This window comes from Eurytemora carolleeae, unplaced genomic scaffold (assembly GCF_000591075.1).
Source record: "Eurytemora carolleeae unplaced genomic scaffold, Eaff_2.0 scaffold255, whole genome shotgun sequence".
Lineage (NCBI taxonomy): Eukaryota > Metazoa > Arthropoda > Copepoda > Calanoida > Temoridae > Eurytemora > Eurytemora carolleeae.
This window is the reverse complement of record NW_019396838.1, coordinates 234,372-254,829: the sequence shown is the minus strand read 5'-3', so window position 1 is coordinate 254,829 and position 20,458 is coordinate 234,372. Positions and strand designations below refer to the sequence as shown.

At 29.8% G+C, this 20,458-nt stretch overlaps 1 protein-coding gene across 1 annotated transcript; it reads right to left on the bottom strand.

Moving 5' to 3' along the window:
* Positions 1–1,243: 1,243 nt before the first annotated feature.
* LOC111709248 (beclin-1-like protein A) lies at positions 1,244–3,581 on the bottom strand. Its single transcript, XM_023482877.1, has 3 exons — positions 3,251–3,581; positions 3,134–3,188; positions 1,244–1,423 (listed from the first exon to the last, which is right to left on the bottom strand). The coding sequence occupies exons 1-3, from the start codon at positions 3,528–3,530 to the stop codon at positions 1,336–1,338; spliced, it is 423 nt and encodes a 140-aa protein (XP_023338645.1). The 5' UTR covers positions 3,531–3,581; the 3' UTR covers positions 1,244–1,335.
* Positions 3,582–20,458: the final 16,877 nt, after the last annotated feature.

Genomic DNA, 20,458 nt, shown 5'->3' with positions numbered 1-20,458 from the left:
TTTAACTGAAATAAATGTCTTCCTATTCTTATTGCTAGAATTGCGTGCTACAAACATTAAGTTTCGGAAATAAATTTCCATCACAAAATAGTTAAAAAAAATGGCAAAAGCTACACAGGGTGTCCCACGAAACATGAGAGTTGGCGAATAGTTTAAAATGTCTTCTTCCATATTTGATAAGTTGTTTGATACCAAAGATAATTATAAGAAATACTAAATGGCAGTAATATTATAGTAAAATTGCTTTAAAACAAATATATATTTGGGTAAAAGATTTGTTTAACGATTTGATAGACTGCAAAAGTCTTAAATAACTATTACAGTATCATTGAAGACGACATTGAAAACTATTCACCAACTGAGATGTTTCGAGGGACTGTACTTAAAATCTAAATACAAAAATATAGAAATTAATGTTCTCCTTTTGTCTATTGCAGATATACAGCTTTTTAATTTTTAAACGTCTATAAATAAAGTCATGATGAATAGATTTAGATCAGAATTTTTGTTCATGTGTTATTGAATGAGAAGCAAAGAAAAAAATATTATATATATATTATATATATACCGTTTTAATTTATTCACAATTGTGATTGTGAAAATCCGCGAATTATTTTTGTTTTGTTTTACGATGTACACAAAGAGAACATGTTCACAATTAATCTAGAAGATGGGCGCAAAGCGCCCTCTAAGGCTAGTTACTTACAAATAAAGGCAATTTTTTTATTGAACCGGTTTTATTCATTTATTTCTCAACTTGAAAAGTAACAAGAAACTACATACAATGATCGTTTTTTTAATTTAAGCAATTCAAAAAAATCTAATATTTGGACAATGTGCAATCTGTTGAATCTGATAGAGTTCATTTTTGTTTGTATTGTCTACCTAACATTTACATTACAGAACTGTTTAGAATTAGATAACTTTAGTCAAACAGTAGTCTTTCTTTTTCTCAGTTTTATGAATTTAGAAGACTGGACTCCAAACATCGAAATTATTATCTCAAAACCTATTCGAATTTAAAGTTTTCGCCATAAACAATTTGAGAGATTGCAATGTTCTAGCAATTCTTAAAGAAATGTAAATTAACCATTTTCAAAAGATAAAAATAGACCATTTTTAATTTCAAATAAAAGTTTCTATTTCTGTTTTTACAATGTAATTTTACAAAACAATTAAAAATGTTTTAACTTCTATAAATAATAAAGAAATAACCATCCATTTTTTCAAATGAAATTCATCCTTTGTTCCCTAACATTTTTATTGCTAATTTTAAAAAAGTTTTAGACATTTCCCAGTCAGGTAAAATCTGCACACAATCAAGTAAATTATTGTCTATCCAAGGGTGGGAATAGTTCGTTTGATTTCGTTAACATCTCTCTGCAGCTCTCGAATATCTGCTTTCAGTTCTCTAATATTGTCCCTAAAAAACAAAAACATTATTTGATATTTTAATTCTATTATAATCTAATATTCAAATCACAAAATAGCTTTTTGTCACTTATTTTTTATATAAGACACCATTTCTTATTTGTATACATCTATATATAAAACTATAAAGCTTGGAAACTCAGCTTTGCCTATTAACTAAATTTCGCTTTAAAATCCAACCCACTCAACCTGAACTTTAAAACCTTTCAGAACATTACCATGGTTCTACCGAATTCCCCAATCCAAATTTGAGGCAAATTGGTCAAGTGGATCACAAGCTATGGTCGGAGTGACAAAAAACAGAGATTACAAGTTATGTATAAAAAGTAATATATGCTTAGCTGTTTTAGGATGCTCTAACTCATGCATTAAATTTGTATTATTGTTATAATTACGAGAATGTTCATAGCTTCGTAAAAAATATCTTAGTAACTGAGGTTGACCCAAAGCTGGGTAACCCTTTGTTAAAGCAATAAATTAGTCAGAGTTTTAGGGACTATCAAAAATCCACGTTTTAAACAATTTTCCAATAAGAAATAACAGAAAAACAAATAATTGACCCTATTAAATAAACTTACAATAATCAAAATTCTCAGAGTCTTGGCGTTTTCAAAATGTGGTCTGCCATTTTTATCCGTCATTATTGCCAGAGATATTAAGAATTTTGCTAAAATTTCAATTATGAAATAAATGTCGAAATCATATCTCCAGTAATATTAAAATCACCTAAAAGGCAGACTACATTTTGAAAATGACAAGATTAATGGCGATTATTATCTCTGCTGGGGTACTTGAAAACCAGGATATGCTATTGTCCCATGTTTGATGTCCAAATATGACAAATGATACATCATTGCTCTACTTTTAGAATATGCAAAAAAATTGCATATTTGCAAAAATTGATTTTTTTTTTCGCAAAATCCAGTTATATAGTAAAAATGTTTGCAAAAGAAAATTTGCCCAGAAAATGAAAAATTATACATTTTTTAAAAGCCATTGACCATGCCATTTCAAATATGCAAAAAAATTTGCAAAATTTTAAATACCCTGATTTTTAATCAAGAAAAACTAAAAATGTGCAAATTTCCTTTGACAGGTTGTTTGCAAAAAATTTGCTATTTTTTCTCGCAAAACTTGTGCAATTCGTTTCCTTATGTCAAAGGCTTTCCAAAAAGCTAAATATTATCAAAATCTGACAAGTGGAAATGGGTCAAAACAAAGATTTAGTATGTTACAGGAAAAAGCAGTCATTCAGGCAGTGGGCCTGAGGATTCAGGCAGTTAGTATTAAAGCCAGGTTTTAGGCCTAAAGGGAGGGCTTTGGGTATGTAGGAAAAGTCAGAAAATTTCAACAGCCTTAGACCAATACTTTTTGAGTTATGTAAAAAAAAAAAAAATACAGGTGGGGGGTCAAATTGACCCAAGACTTTTTAAATAGGGAAAGTTCTTAATAAACTCTATATTTGTACTTTGTATGTTTGTATCAATGACACTTTAAAACGGCTGAAACGATCCAGCCAACAGCTGTTGTGGGATCTCACATCACCCAAGAAAAGGTTTTAGGATGGTCAGAGTTTAAAAAAGGCTATTTTAAACCCACACAAGAAAAAAGGGGTGAATCTTCTATTTTTTATCGTTTGATAATTTAAGAATAGAAAATCACCCTGGATTAATATTTTTCAGATAAAAAAATTAACTTTTACCTGATTAGATCTATAACCACAGAATCTTTCCCAGTGTTCACAGTTACGGAATTTGCTGGAAAAAAAATATTTTTGTTTGTGTCGTGTTATTATAACGAATAATATTCACTTACTTACCATTTGCATTGCTGCTAGACTGACTTGTAGTATTCGTATTAGAATTCGCATTCAAATTTGCATTCGAATTCGCATTTGAATTATCATCGTAATCATTATTGTAGGGCCTCCTGTTTCCGGGACCTCTATGCCCGATTTGACCTCGCCAGGGCCGGTTAACGATTACATCACCTATTCCATGAATAAGACCTTCGAGACCTATTTGTCTATTTACAACTGAATGTTGTACACTTCTATGTACACTGTACATAACTATAACTAAATACAAGTAAAGCTGCATGTCTGAAAGGTTTAAATGTAGAAGATTAAACCGTCAAGGGTTAACTAGTAAGTTTTGTGGTCACATTAATATATGTTTGCTAGCGGTCATTTTACCCCCAACCCCTTGCTTACTAAAAATGTTATTTAATTTAATTAAAATAGTCATTTTTATTTTTGACAAATATTTACATATTTGACACTTTTCTTTTGAATAAAGTTGAAATAAATTTTAGATCTGTAGCTTAATCATTAAACAAGTTTTTATTTACCTACCTTTGATTTTTTTTCAAACTGACTCACCGTTTGACCGTCCTCCACCCTACCCTCTGCAAAATAATGTTTTGCAAAATTTGTTTACAACTATGAAGTTGAAAAAAAAGTTTGAGTGTTCTAGTGTAAGTTGTTTTTAAGCTATTTAGAAGGGAAAAAAACACAGGGTTGTTATTCTTTATCACACAAAAATATACTTTGTAAAACTTCGCATAACGAGATTTGTTCTTTCAGAAAATTTACATAATTTTTAAATATTTTATTGTTTTTATTTATTTCCCTGCAATTAAAAATTAAATTAAAAATTGAAAATTAAAAATTAAAAAGTGACGGTATAAATTTAAATTATGTCTCACTGATTTTCACTTTTATTAATTTCATCATTATTTGGCTTTGATTTGATTTGACTTTCAAAATATCAATGATTACGTTTATTTGTGTGCAGTTAATTTCTTTTTAATAAAAAAATGACAACTTTTTATTAATTTTCTGTATATTTGGTGTTGTTATGAAGCGAATACGTTTATAAGTGGTATTAAATAAAGTTATCAAGTTGTATTATCGGCTGTGTAAATCAATTGCTTTGTTTCATGTCCCCTAAACTACATATTAAAAAATATAAAGTGAGTCTAAAACTCCTATTCCACAGTAACGGTCCTACGCAATTATACTCAATAAATAAAAAATCAAAAAATTTACCGCTTGCACAAATAATTACAAAGAACAAAAATAAAAACAAATGCATGTCTTTGCTCAATAAATACATTTTTTTCAAAGTTAAAAATTTCACCTAGTTTAAAGTTTAATCAGCGAAAATTTAAACTCAATTGATTGACATTTTTTTAAAACATTGCCTTTGTTAACGTTCAGGAGAAAAACCACAAATTTAATTCATACTCTCTGGTCTATTGATGTTTAAAATCCGTGAATAATTTAATTATTAGTGTGCAAACAAAAATTCGAATAAATGAAAAAATTCTTTAACCCTATTCCTGATAAAATTGGGAAAATCATTTAAAAATATTACAGAAAATTCCGTACTGTAAAATATCAAATAAAGAGATAGTAGGATAATCGTCCTTGTAAATGTATAGATTTTGTCTGTCTGTAATAAATATCGCGTAATTGTAATACATATCATGTCATTGTTATAAATATCGTGTAACACAATATCTGTAAACCTGAACTAAGTTATTAATTATCTATGCTGTAAATAACTACGTAACATGATTAAACATGTATTGTGATTAGCTCAACTACGTTTTTATATATCTGTGTTAATCTTAAATACTTACACTTAAACTTAAACTACGCTGTATAGATATATCGACGTAAAACTTGTAATTACGTCGATTAACGTTAACTTGTAACAAAGATCTCTAAATACAAATTAGTTTGTATAGACTCCGCTTTGATTACAGTGATAAGAGTAATTTGGTCCATGTTGAAACATGCTAGCTGAGATTGTGCCCATTGATCTGGTATTGATTTATTAAGTGCTTGTGTCCGTATTGACATTTATAGCTGAGCTTGTGTCTGTCATGTGGATTTAACGGTTCTGTCAATATTCCAAAAAGCTGTGACTTTCGATCACAATTCGATCCATTAAACACAATTCGTTAGTCTTTTTTCTTAAATACTTTTTTGTTGGCATATGCATTTTGAAGGAAAAAGTATAGTATAAACAAATCCGTAAGGTAAAAGATTGTTGAAGTATAAGACCAAAACACGTTTGATTTCAAATAAATGAAACCGAATGCTTTTCACTCTGGTTAGTCTTGGGTGCTGTGTTGACATTGATAGCTGATAAGATTGTGCCCATTGGTTTTGAATTGAGTGCTTAAGAGCTTGTGCCCATGTTGACATTGATAGTTGAGCCAGTGTTCCTGTGACATTGATAGCTGACGAGAGCATCTCCATTTGTTTGGCATTGATCACTTAAAGAGCTTGTGTCCCTGTTGATGGCTGACAAGATTGTGCCCATTGATTTTACATTAATGGCTTAAGAACTTGTGTCCCTGTTAACATTGCTAGCTGACAATTTGTACCTGGATTGATACAGTTCTGAAAGCAGTTTTACGAGTACGGCATTTATTACATGTCTGGTTGTATCCAATAAAAGTCAAAATTTCTACCGCTAAAAACTCACATGAACGACAAAAGGAAAGGTTTTGTTTGGTTCAAATGGAAAAATGTTAAACAGAAAAAATGTCGATATTTCGAAATTTTAGAAACCTATCAATGTCTACAAAAAATCCGCAAAATTTTAGCTTTTTCAAATTACGAAGAAAAAACGGCCTTAACTATTGTCTGAAGAGGGGCGCGAAGTGCACTTATAGTCTAGAAATGTAGAAGAATAAAAGAAATTTCAAAAGAAAAAATTCAATTTAAAAAAGGATTTTGTTGCGACAGTTATTTTACAAAACTGCAAGTTAGTTTAATAAATATACAAAGCAAACTTAACCCTAAAAAGACCGTATGTGGGGAAGCAATTTCTTACCCCCCCCCCAAGGCTGGGCGTGTTTCTGTTTTTTTTTTAAATCGTCCGTTCCTCGTTCTAGAACAAGGGCCTTACGCTAGATCGTTAGTTCTTTGAGAACGGTCCCGAGAACGTTTCAAAGGAACGGGTTGGAATGGGTTGAGGGGGGANGGGAGAGAGGTTGAGGGGGAAGGACTGAGTGGGGGAGAGGTTCGTTTCCTTTTTTTAGATAGTTCCAATATTTTTAAGAACGCGTTCTATGTGTTCGTTCTTTATTTTGAAACAATGGTATTGTTCTTGATAGTTCCGTTTGTTCTTGTGAAAGAACGATCATTCAGTGAGAATGACGCCAGCCCTACCCCCCTTTCCATATTTTAAACAACCACTTAGCAATAAAGAGATACAACTCCAGTGCAAGGAATATAAAGGGTTATAACTCTTTAATTCTACGACATTGGGTAGAAATTAGAAAATCAGAGTTTGTTACAAAAACTCAATTCCTTTCAATCAAGATAGTTTTTAATTTGTTGTATTTATTTTATAATTATTTACAATCATACTTTACAGGGAACTTAAGGGAATTTTACTTTACCAAGGGTTCCCAAGAAATGGTCAAAAATGGTGGAGGTTCAGGTAACCTGTAGATATTTTACTTTATTGTCCCAAGAGACGTTTTTACCTATAACCATCCTCTGTTAAATGAATCATGGGTCGGTAATGTTAGTCAGGAGGCGGTTAAAAAATATATTATTTTAACAATAAAAAAATTCATCTAATAAAGTTTCATGGACAATATCGATGACAGCAGTATAAATGTTTAAGACCCCAAGCCAATAAAATTCAACTGTAATTCGTAAATGGATTAGTTGTAATGGAACTTTGGGATAAATTCATTTTGTGGTTTTAAATTCCATGGCCTTCAAAGTAATTTAAAACAAAGGCCTTTCATAGATTCTGTACAGTTACACTGTACAGTGTAGGGATAGGTGTAAATCATATTGAAAAACATGGCATTGTCTAAATTTGATAAAAAGTGTTAAAAAGCATAAAAAATACATTTGAAAACACATTTGTGGTGCGGACGAAAAAATGGTGTGGTGTGCCTTCCACCGCTCATCTGAATAAATGTTCAGTGTTATGTGTTCTGTGTTCAGTGTTCAGTGTTCACAACAAAAACAAAAATATAATTCTGCAGATTTGTATGTGATATTTTGAATGTCAGAAAAGATTGCTATGAAAGAATGATTTTTTTTTGTTCTCAAATTGAAAATTTTGTTATAAAGGCACAATAAACTTAAGATTATATACCAAGAATGCAGTTGTGCTGCAATGGGTGTGCATACTGGGAAAAGTGCAATTTACTATTTTCTTTATTTATGCTTTAATGTCAGAAACGTAATTTTCTAAACAAATCCAGGCTTTATAGGAAAATGTGTTTCAATAGAAACGATATTGTTTATATAGGGTTTCAATAAACAAAGGTTTATTAAAGGGAAAACTTTAAAAATGTTGGTAAGGTTAAGAAGAAGTTTGTGAATATATCTTAACCCATTATGGGCGAGAGCATTTCCCTCAGAAGTGGCTAATATTTTGAACATTCGCTACATGTGACCAGATAACATATATGGGACATTTAATTTTTTTTAAAAATTTTATTTACATTTGGAGCCATGGACAATCGTCGATATCAACGTTTTCGGATCTGATGAGTTAATACTCAATATCCACTTTTTCAAAACAATAAATTGTACTGTTAAACAAAATCAACAATTTTCTAATACAAAAGTATAAAATATTTGACAAAGGGTGTTTTGTAACATTATTTTTAAGGAAAAATTCTCGGAGCTTTGTCGACGTATCTCCTTGATTTATAGATTTTATGAAAAATTGGAATAAAATAGAATAAACATTTTAAAATCGATTTGTGAGGGAAAGAAATAAATTTCACATGAAAAATGTTGCAAATTGTTTTAATTATGTGCTAAAATTTGTTTGCATTATGTCAACTGCATTTTAACCATTTTCAACCTAAAACATTAACCCTGCAAAGAAAATTAGAGTAAAAAAATTGCCAAAACTATTATTTTATTATCAGGGTATAGTAGTAATCAATTATTAATTTATCTATCCACGTTCATTTTTATAAATATTTATCATATNTTGGGGTGTATGACTTTTAACTAATCTTGAGCAGAACAAAATAATAGAAAGACTTTGATAACAAACTGGAAATAGATTTATTGATATTTCGTTTTTATTTGTATGCGTGAGCTTGTGCCCACAACCCTTATCCAAAAATAAATATTAAAGTTAAAAAATAAATATTTATCATTGATTTACATACTTGCGTGGTACAAATCCCATACATTCATTTCACGACACTCCATGTCCGGTCCGGAACGGTACAGTTTAAACATGTATTCAATAAATATTGTCTTTAAACACGAGGACCATGAATTTTATTAAATAATTGAGACGGAATCAGGTTCTGGATTTCGAGAAGCTCTTTTCCTCTAATTTCGGAAAATGCTTCCATTAAATATCGGAACTAGTTTCATTAGTTTTCCCGATTTGTGTTTACAGTGCATGATTACTTGATCATGCGAGGTCCCACAAAAAATAAGCCCGAATGGTTCAGATGCTTCAACGCTTCTTAGATTTGCGAAAACAAACAAACCTACAATTCTGTTCAATATTTACGACATTTTAGATAAATCTACCTTTCAGTAAATTTATATATTGAAAATTATAAAATCTAAATTGGTTAAAAGCCGAAAATTTATCAAACTAAAAGCTTTATCTTTGGAACATAATTAACCTAATCTTAAAATCAAAAAAGAACAACTAAGAATAAAGTGACGTTTATATGGTAGTAGGTAGGGACAGGGTTTGCAGCGATCAAAAACTTTCGCGAAATTTCGCATTCTTTTATGAAAATGAATTAAGTGAAAAAATGCGAAAACTGAGCGAAATTTTTTCAGAAATAATTTCGCGAAAAAATAATTGTAGCTGCACTAATTAAGTGCGAAAAACACTGGAGGAGTTCTCTGCTCTTCCGTATTTTTTAGAGAAACAGAATAAAGCATCCTCACAGGAGTCAGGAATAATAGAACCAAAAGAGTTATTACAGAAATTGTATTCTTCTATGGTTAGTTTTTCTGAATTCTCAAGGCTTAAGGCTATTGCAAACATTTAATGTAAAAAAGTTCCGAACTTTGAATTATTTTGGTAAAATATTCCAAGTTTGAAATATCGGTGCAAATCTTTAGGGATTAGAATATTTGAGTTTGTGGCAAAAACTCAGTTCCAAATCTAGAGAACATTCTGAGACTGAACCTGGCAAACTTCTAACTGATTATCATATTTTGATAACTCTAACCTGTTTATTTTCCAATGAAAGAACTTCTATAAAATCGAAAATGAAATAAGATTATGAATGTTGGTTAGAATGATCAATCATAAATTTAATAACTTCAGGACAAAACGTAACATTATCTGTCCTTTTTCAATGTAGATGATTAAAATTATATATGTAATTTGATGTTTTTTTTTCAAAATATATAATTGATTATTTCTTACAATTATATCTGTAATTAAACCAGGTACCTATCAAATTATATCTGTAATTAAACCAGGTACCTAACAAATTTTATCTGTAATTAAACCAGGTACCTAACAAATTATATCTGTAATTAAACCAGGTACAAAGGAGAACCTTCCCTTATTGTATTTATACATTTATTGTACTTAGAAGAATTGTCATATGAGTTTTCTATGATAAATTACTAAAAAGAAAGAAAAATTAAATTGTCTCTTTATCTTGGCAACTGTAGCAAAGAAATGTCTCAGCAAAATGGTCTTACCAATAAATCTTTGTTTCGATTCTCTTTTTCTCTTATTTGGGTGGGCTTTGGTCATAGAGAATAGAATATATAGAGAGATTCTTTTAATTCCTCTCTATATATTCTATTCTCTATGGCTTTGGTTCAAGGATTTTGAAACGAAGAAATTTTTATCTTTCCAAAACTGTTAAGCATGACAATTTCCAAGTTATCTCTTAAAGGGACTGTAAGCGTAAATTTAGTGACCCTCTGAGCAAATATGGTAAGCCTGATTCACAATGATACCCATTAAAACCTTTAAATCTGATCAATAATGTGGAAGATATTCTGTCTTTTCTATACTTAAAAGTGCCTAATTTATGTTTTTTTCCTGCAGAAATACGCAAGTTATTTAAAAAAGTAAAGAAAAAATAATTTTAAAATATCTATTTTATTCTTTTTTTGTACGTTTTTTGAATTTTGATGTTATTGTATGTTATTTATTTTTCCTCAAAATAATGATTTATTATATATTATAAAGATTTATTCACACACAAAGCTACATATATATAAATGGTGTAGTTTAATTTGTTTAGATATTCTAAATATACGGTTTTACAAAAGAAAAAAAAATATGCAAAATTATTTTCAAATAGGCGACATTGATCATTACTCATTACATAACAAATTTATCATTTCAGTTATTAACGATAAATCTAAAAAAATGGCAATAACTTTAACGAAATGAATGTTTCCTTGTTAAATAATGAAATAACTCTGAAATTGGTTTAACTTTTAGTTTTAATGAATTATATATTAATATTCTAAAGTTTCTAATTCTTTCTTGAAAACTTTAAGATTAATAATTAAGAATAAGTCCTTCATTTTTTTGTTTTTAACCCTTTTTCCTTTCTTTAATCTTATTTTTAAGCAAACTAAGAAAAACAAGCAATCCAGAGTCCTCATGAATGACAATCAGTTAAAAATCAAACATTTTTATTCTTTTTTAATAATCAATTTTGTTTTTTACTTTCCTTCTTATTTATTTTTCTTAAATCAAGTTCTCTCAGCTTAAGCACGTTACTGGGACTGTCAAGTCAATTTTTATCCAAATGTTGCGTGAGTTAAATTCAAAGCAAATAATCATAATTTGCATTTATTTCCAAATAAATCAAAAAAAAATGAAAAAAAGCACTGATTGCACTAGAAACCCTACTTCTTTCCCTTAATATGAAGTTTTATTATAGTTTCAGTTTTAAAAGAGTTATTTTCCAATTCTGTGAATTTTCAATATAAATGCAACATTTTTTGCTACAAAATTATTTATTTTTTTGTTTGGGGGGGGGGGGCAAGAGTACACAAGGCTTGCCTAATATTGTGGAGTTAAGAATATTATATTCTTAAACTTAAAAAATTTCTACTAATATTCATCATCATATAAAGTTTACTTGGTAAATCATCATCAAATTTTCAAATGTACATTTTTGGTCAAAAAATTGTACATTTTTCGTTCGTAATATTTTCTGATTGGTTTTTTTTTGAGGTTATATTTTTTATTAGTTTTATTTTGGTCCAAGCACGGCTAAAATTTTGTGACATTTTGTATTTTTGGTGTTATTTTAATTAACGAATAATATTTTCCCTGTCAACGTTTTCCGTTTGCTGCATTTATGGGCTTGTAAAAGTCTAATAAAGAAGAAAAAAAAATTTGAAACAATTTCTTTGTTCAAAGGAAATAAGTTTTAGCCACAAAGTCTGATTATATAAAACCTACATCTTTGCAACATGAGGATGTGAACCATATTTCAAACTTAGATTATTTGATTTGTCGTTCGCACAGAACAACATTCTTAGAAAATTCGGACTTTTTTTACTTCCAAAAACAAAATGGGGTTTTTTTTGATTAAAAAAGGGACTGTAAACGTAATTTCCAGAGACCCTCATTTTAAAGAGCGGCGAATCTGATTAACATTCTTTAAAACTTTTCCAGATCAAGATTTAATAAGATATCTAATTTTTTTAGCTAGATGTTGTGTATTTTTTACTGTACTTTTTCTGTAAAAGTGGCGGATTTGAAAAGTAGACAGAATTATGGAGAGAAAATGAAGGAAACCGTCAGAATTTAACCCATTTTTCATGAAAAACGACGACTTTATAATTCATTATGGTTAGTGGAGAGATTAATTATAAATTAATATTATGTATTAAACTAGCTGGAGTACCCGGTGTTGCCCAGATGTAAGATTATAAATCTTGAAACGTTTTCAACTNTAAATTTGAGATTTAAATATGGTGACCTTCATGCAGGGTTCAAAGCTAAATTTTTTAAAGGGGGCTCTGAGCTAACTACAAACCTAAGATTATTATACGGTGGTAGGCGATTTTAGCAACATATTAAAGACGACTTTCGATTCAAATTTTGATTCATATCAAGCTTTTAAACAGCATGGATACACAAAAACATGGAAACAGAGAGAAGCTTTCAAGCAAAAAGCTTCTTAAAATTGAATTGCTTATAATTTGAAAAAAGTTTGTTAACAATTAAACCTTTAATAAATTAGTCGTCTCATTATAATGCTGTAATCGCCTGCCACTAGGGTTTCCAGCGAAAAGAAAAATAATCAATAAATAATAAAATAATTTCGCATTTTTTGCGAGAAAAAATATTTTCGCCAAGAATTTCGAATTTCGCTCACTTGCAAACAATGAGAAAAATTTCGCTTTAATCTGTTTCTCGAAAAAATACGGAAGAGCAGAGAACTCCTCAAGTGTTTTTCGCACTTAATTAGTGCAGCTACAATTTTTTTTTTCGCGGAATTATTTCTGAAAAAAATTCGCTCAGTTTCCGCATTTTTTAAAAAAAAAATCAGCAGATTAGTAAACTTTTCCGTAAAATTCAATTCAAGGATTTTAAAATTGGTTCCCTCTTTCTTGTAAGTATTTTGATACAATTTTAAGTGAACCACCATTTGAATGCCTGATAGAAATTTTTTTTAAAATTTTTGTGTAGTCATAGGACTAATCAATAGCTATTAAAATTTAAATAGATTATTGTTAACAGTTCTTAAACATTCGACAGCTCTTAATTTAAGTTAATTTAATTTAATTTAAAAACGTCGAATTTAATCCGATGTATTCGTATATAGTTGATATCTCATAATATTTTTTATCTTTTTGTACATGATTTACGTTTCAAGACACTTATTTGGCCGCTAGGTGTCTCTGCTATCAATATTTTAGGGATTTCACTTGGGAGAGACACTTAGCGGCCAAATAATCGTCCTCAAAAAATACACATCGTATATCAAAATTTGTTTCACTAAAAGGAAATATCAACTAAACATGAATTTAATTAAATTATTTACGCTCTGCGTGGAACAATGAAACCAACGAGGTTATAGTGTACAGAGTGATGATGTACGCTAATCCTTTATTAATTGTATAGGCCATCACTTATACCGAGAGCGTACTGCATATTTGTTTATTATAAGTTGATTCAGGCCTAAACTTAGTATATCAATATTAGTAAACAACTGTAAGTGTACAGTACAGCTAACTGAGCACATAGGTAGAGAACTATCATCCCCCTGAATGAAACTGAATGAACGCCACACTTTTGGCCCTTTGGGTATACAACTTTTTAATCCTTTTCTTTATATATATATACATATATTCACAACAGATGAAAGTAAAATTAGTATAAGATAGATATCGAATTCAATTTGATATCAGCCTATACCCCCCTCTTATTTTTCGCGAACACTCCCTTTAAGGAACATCCTCATTGTCCCTTCCCATCCCATAAACAAAGTGGGCCGATCAGTTGAACCATGGCAACCTGTATCAAATACAAAACTGCTTTCATTCCCAAAAATTATAAGAAATATCTTTATTTTTTTTCAGTTCATTGGCAAAATATAGAGATAGAAAATAACAAGATCAAAGTTTTGACAATTTAAGTTTTCAAAAAGTTTTATTGAAGTTTGATGTTTCCTCTGAGATTCCAAAATTAACCACTTGATTTGAGCTAACCGAATTTAAAGTAGTAGTATGACATCAGGTTGCAAAAATATATGAATTAAAAAATCAGATTTTATTTTTTTATATTCTTTGCATTGAGCGTATGCAATGCCTGGGTTAAAATCCCTGTTTTAAAGAATTTCTGAACTGATATTAACTGTTTTTCAAAAATAGCAGGCCTTAACAACTTTGACTATCGAGAGAAGTGACCCCTATTTGAACTGAGGGGAAAATCAGGGGGGCAGGACTTCGGCCCCTCTCCCCCCTTTTATCTTTTGCATGATGCTTAACTTTTGGAAACATGGATTATCCGTTGATTCAGAAATTTTATTAATTTGGACACAGTTTTTTGAAAAAAATAATTATTTATTTGAACAAATTTTTTAATGACCAAAGATTATATACTAGTTAATTATAAACCTATAATTTGGCTCAAAGTGCCATAAATATTTTAGACAGAATTTTTCTCTTTTATTAGTTAGGATGGTTCTAGACTTTTTAGCGAGAGACAAAATATTATCAAAAAAAAGGCGGGAACCTTTAAGACTAAGATAACAGATGAGTCCACCCACTTTATACACGTCTTGACAAAATATTATTTTATTAATCTGAAAATTATTGCGCATTTTTATTTAAATTGTTTTCTAGTTATAAAAAGCTTTTTTTTCGCTGAAAATCATTAAAAGATTTCATGTTATCTGAATTAAACTAGGGAGTAAATTTGGGAACTAATTGAACTTTGCCTTATTATTATGCGTACAGCTTCAATCTCATTATAACTTTTTAACATTCAAGTTTAAAAAACGTCATATAATGGCAATGTAATTATAATTTATTTATGTTCACATTTGTCGAATATGATTGATGGTTGTATTTTTAATTGGGGTTACCTGTAATAATTGTATAACTGCTTTTTCTTACCTTCCTGATATTGGAGAATTATGAGTTTATAAAGTTTTGTATTTTCTTGGCAGGGATTTAGATAAGAAGTAAGCTTAAGCATGAGATTTTTAAACCCAAATTAGAATAAACTTTGTCTTGATGATGTCAGCAACAGAAATATAATTATAATTCTAAAGTAGTAATCTCTCTCTAGATTTCTGTTTGTTTGTTAGATCTAAAGTGATAACTGTTAATATATAGTAAACATACATTAACTTAATTCTAGACCATTTATGAAATGATCCACTATCAAATGTTAGAACGAGAAATTCCTTTCTTTAAACTTTTAAAACAAATTCTTAAACATTGCTTGACAAAGGATAAGAAAGTTTTGAATTCTTGTAACATTATCTAATATCATGGAAATGTTACTATTTTTAACCCAATTTCCCATTCAGAATTTTTTTCTTTCTTACAGGGTAATTTCAAATAGCTCTCCATGAAAGGTCTGATTAACAATTGTTTTGTTTATTCTAGTATAAATTAAATATCAATGTTTTTACTTTTGAAAACTGATGGCACATTTTGTCACAAATTATGCCTACAGTACAGTTCCTTTAAACATTTAATTTCCCTACTTAATCTGTGTTGAATTTTGAATCTAAAATTATACTCTGACTCAGACTTATAATTTATATTTTTTTTCAACTAAACTATAATGAGATTTTTACAACAGGTTCAAAATAGTTTTTGTTCTTATTTTGCTCCTTGCAATTAGGGTTTCAAGCCAGGTTAAAAAATTGTTGCTTGCGAAGTTCCATCAATCCTCTTAAAACGCCTTTTACATGTCTAGGAAAAATTTCCCCCCCCCCCCCCCCGCCACTGAGGTGTATCAGGGGGGTTCAGCAATATTGAGTTAGTCAAATTTCAGATTGAGAATATATTCATTTTGTCCCTTTATACCATGAACCACAAGACAAGCATTTAAAGAGGAGTATATTGTGACAAAAACCAGTCACCCCCCTTTCACCCCCTTGAAATACCCCACCGTACCCGCCCCCTAAAAAAATAAAGTTAAATCCGGACTTAGGAAGGGTAATTCCCTTGTTTACTAAAAATATGTTTGTTGTAGAAATTGTTTTTAAAGGAATAAATAAACATGCTATAAACTTTCAAATAAACGTTTTATAAACTTTCTTCTAGGTTTAATTCAGGAAATGTACTAAACACGGAAGGAATCAATTTTACTTTTCTAAAAAACGGACTGCTCGGTTTTGAAAAGATTCTTTTTTTTATATTATAGAAACGAAACAATACTCTTTCGTTTGTTTTTAAAAACGATTTATAGAAAGCGACCTATAGAAATATAGTCACGTAAAGAATCTATCAAAATTATCTTTTTTTTTTTTTTTTTTTTCAGAAAGCTAGATGCTGCAGGATGAGAATTGAAAATATTTTTGTTTGGTCATTTCATATACAAATGTGTATAATTCCAGTTATAAATCCGTTAGTGCTATCCAAGTATTAACCAGGGCCTTTTATTTCGTTCCTTAATGAAAGTTACATAAATATGTTAATTTTTCAACTTTCATTGTTTATCAGAATTTGCTGTTATTTTGCAAATACCAAAGGTTCAAGAAATTTAGTTGTAAAGGTATAGAAATAAGAAAGACAGAATTAGTGTGAAAGGCTCTTTTCCTTTAAGCATAAATACATGATCCTCTAACCTAAGGATATGACCTGGGGACCTGGCTTAAGACGGTTTTCTAGGATGTAAAAACTTTACGGCCCAATCTTGCAGTACAATAAATATGCAGTACGCTTTTGGAGTACAATTGTGTTTGGGGAGGTTTCTGTTAAGAAATAGTAGTCTAAACAAATCATATTCAGAAATCTGAAAACGAAGATATCCCAGAGAAACCTAATTGTAGCTTAGGTTTTCTCTTATTATTATTTTTATTTTTTTATATAGAAATAATTGACGTCAGTATCTGCAAGTCCGTATTACGTCACAAGAAAGCTCCCGCCAATGAGAAAGAAGTTTTATTAGCACTTTTCCTCAGTATGATTTGTAATCTGCTAAAAAGTCGCGTTTCATTTTAAATCTGAAATTAAACTGAAAATTATTTAGTAACTATAATAAGTTATTTATTGGGTTAAAAAGTCTGGTCTGTAAAAAAAATCTAAAATGGCCAATAACTACAGATCTTAAAACTATATTTTTGAAAAGCCCTTGAAAAATGCATGTAGAAACATGTGTCACACTTTGATATTTATTTAAAACAAAAAAATATTTTTTTCCTGTTTTTTACCCTTTTATAGGCATTTTTTCCACCCTCCCCCTAGCACCCAAACTATTAAAGTTCTCTGCCTAATTGTTTTTCTTTGAGCTGTTCATGAAAAATTGGGCTATCAACATGCATTTTAACCCTAGACCTATTCTCTAAGGCCTTTTTCTAGGGGGGGGGGAGGGAGGGCGCCGAACGTCCCCCCATGCTTTACGTAGATTCAGACTTCCCAGCCTTTATTGGGTAAAAGAAAAATTTAATTGTTATAAAAAAGTTGAATGCAGAATTAATTTTCATTTAATTGTTCTTAAAATACTAAACGCTTACGCTTACCGAAGAACTAGTTGGTTTAGTGGAGAGGTGGAGAGTGAATAATAAATAAACAGTAAAAAGTATGCCACACATCTTCTGCTTGGTAAAATAGCTTCTTTCTACAAGTTGTCCACACAAAGTTAGAAAGATTCATGCTGAGCATCATTAAAAATGTTTTCTTGCATGACTTGACTCTCATCATTTCTGTTTACAGTTAGCTCTAGATTATGATGTTATTCATGATATTCATTTTTAAATGGTTTACAGAAAATGTTGTTATTTTGATTCTAAAAACTTATATTTTAATAGATCGTTATCTTTTGTGAAAATTGTAAAAATATAATGATCACATAATGATAAATATTAAACCAAAATCATATTTTTCTGATAAAAATATGATTTAGTTAGAACGACAGATTTCCTAAAAATCGTTAAATAAAGTAGCTTTATACACTTACTAAAAATTCATTTTAATTTACACGTTCATGAGCTTTAAAAAATTATTTTTTCCTACATACATGTGACACGTTAAACTAAATTGAATTGTTCCTAGGATTAAAATCTGATATGTCTGTAATCTTACCTTCTCTTATTGGCGAGCTATTGAGAAAAACACAAATGTTTTAAGTTAAAATAATATGTAAATAATTCTTAAAATCTTTACTAGTGGAGATACGAGGCCCAAATATTGAACTACCCGTTTTGCACAAAATTGACCTTAAAAATCACAATTCAATGTTTTAATCCGTTCTAATAACTATATCTATATCTATATATATTCTTAGCTTGTCTGTATGTTTGTTTGTTTGGCAGTTTGTGAATAAACGTCAAAACGGCTGAACCGATCGACCCCGAATATTTTTGGGAGCTCGCGTGACTCCAGGGAAGGTTCATTTTTTTATAAAATAGTTTCCTAACATTTATTTTTGCTTGTAAAACAAAGAAGTAATAAAGAAATGAGAAATCTATTGCAATATTGGTAATATATCATTTTTGACATTTGCAAAAAGTAGGGCTGGATCAGCTTATAAAGGAATTGAGTTTTTGCCACAACCTCAAATTTTCTAATTTCTATATCTCTGCAACCAGTGGGTGTAAACATTTGATATTTCAAACTTAGATTATTTGACCTGACAGAATTAATAGTTTGAAATATCTAAGGTCTACGACAATGAGTTTCCAAGATATAGGTACAAGAATATTTGAGTTTGTGTCAAAAACTCAGTTCCTTTATCTATTATATTTATTTTAATCTTTTTTATTTATGATAATGTTAAGAACACATAATTAATGAACTGTTCAAAAGTTATTTTTTGAAAATCAAATATGCATTTCTAATTATTTCTATCTAGCTCCGTGTACTGCGTATTTTCTACTAAATAGTAAGTATAATTTAGTATACTTCTAGCCTTTAGAGGAGGAGCAACTGGCTCTGGTTTGGTATTTCTTAGCGTACTCAGAGATACAGGGTGAGAAAGAGAAAATTGCAAACTAGAAAAACTTTAGCCACGGGTGTATAAGGGGGTACACCCTGCTAATCCCTGCACACAAATGAACAAAAAATAAACAGAACTAAAAGAAACATGGAAGGCCTACATTAATCTTTTAACGCTGTATTGACCTGGAGAATATGGAGGTTTTTACCTTGCTGGATCCAGATTTGCTACTACAGACTGCTTTAAATATACTCCTGAACAACAAACCTAGTTAGCTGTTATTAAGTATCCAAACTTGTCAGAAAGACGTTATTTTTTTCGATTGAATCTGGTTCTATGTGTGTAAGCATCAAGGAAGCTCAGAATACTCAGGATATCTACTCCTCACTATAACAATAACTTTCTATAATACTTAATTTGATATTTCTGGCGCCAAGATATCAAATTAAATAAAAGTACAGGGTGTCCCAAAAAACAGGGGAATTCAGTGATTAATTCGATATCGTCTTTGTTATAAATTAGCATTGTAATACCTAATTTCAAAAGCCATAAGTCTGCTAGAGTTTATTCTATGAAAACGGTAAAAGACTGTAAAGATGTGTCTATAATGTCTCTGCAAGATGGACAGTGGAGACGGACAAGTTTACTCTGTTTGTATATACTGCAATTTTCTTGTTTTACTAAGTACACCCGTATGCAGTCAAAACATAAACAAACAAAATGTGAACATAATGCATTTTTCCCTTAGATTAGAATGCGTAGATCTAAAAGAGAAGAACCGAAAACAGATGTATGATCGGTGGGAGAAAAATTTACTGCTCTTTTAAAATTTTGTTGAATTTATTTTTAATTAAAATAAATTGTTCAAAAATTTAGTATAATTCAATAGGTAGGTCACAGATTACACAGACTAATGCTCATACACTCTACCTCGTAAGAAGACATATAGTGTCCCGGCACACCATGTTACAGTTCCATGACAGGGTTCAGATTTACAAATTTTTAAGAAATACTCTAACTTTTAACATTAAACATAAAATTTTGTAATTTTGTCTATTTTTGAAGGTTTGTATTTCGTATCCAAAGAATCCTTAAATATCCCAGAATACATGACGTCTGTAAAAGCTCTCTATTCTCTTATCTCGAAAAATCTTTAAAATATGAATGCATAACGAATACAACGAAATTTTGTTGTTGCGGTATCACAACTATTTAATTATAAACCATTTGTGAGTTAATTTAATCAAAATTAAGTTAAAATAAGTTGCCATTTATGGCCAACAAGTGGTGCTGAAGTGACGCCCATAGATTTCAGTTTATTAAATACAGAATAATGTTTAAGTTTAAATATCAATTAAATGTAAGAATAAAGTTGTAATCTCTGTTTGTTTGGATGTTTAATCCATAGCTAAAAAATCTTTACTTTTGAGCTAAAAGTT

What these genes read in the sequence shown, in the direction of transcription:
- LOC111709248 (XM_023482877.1), bottom strand. Translation starts at nt 3,530, where the DNA reads ATGCAGCTTTACTTGTATTTAGTTATAGTTATGTACAGTGTACATAGA. An exon ending in GTCTAGCAGCAATGCAAATG is followed by an intron (nt 3,189 to 3,250) that starts GTAAGTAAGTGA and finishes TTTTTTTTCCAG; the next exon opens with CAAATTCCGTAACTGTGAAC. An exon ending in GTGGTTATAGATCTAATCAG is followed by an intron (nt 1,424 to 3,133) that starts GTAAAAGTTAAT and finishes TTTGTTTTTTAG; the next exon opens with GGACAATATTAGAGAACTGA.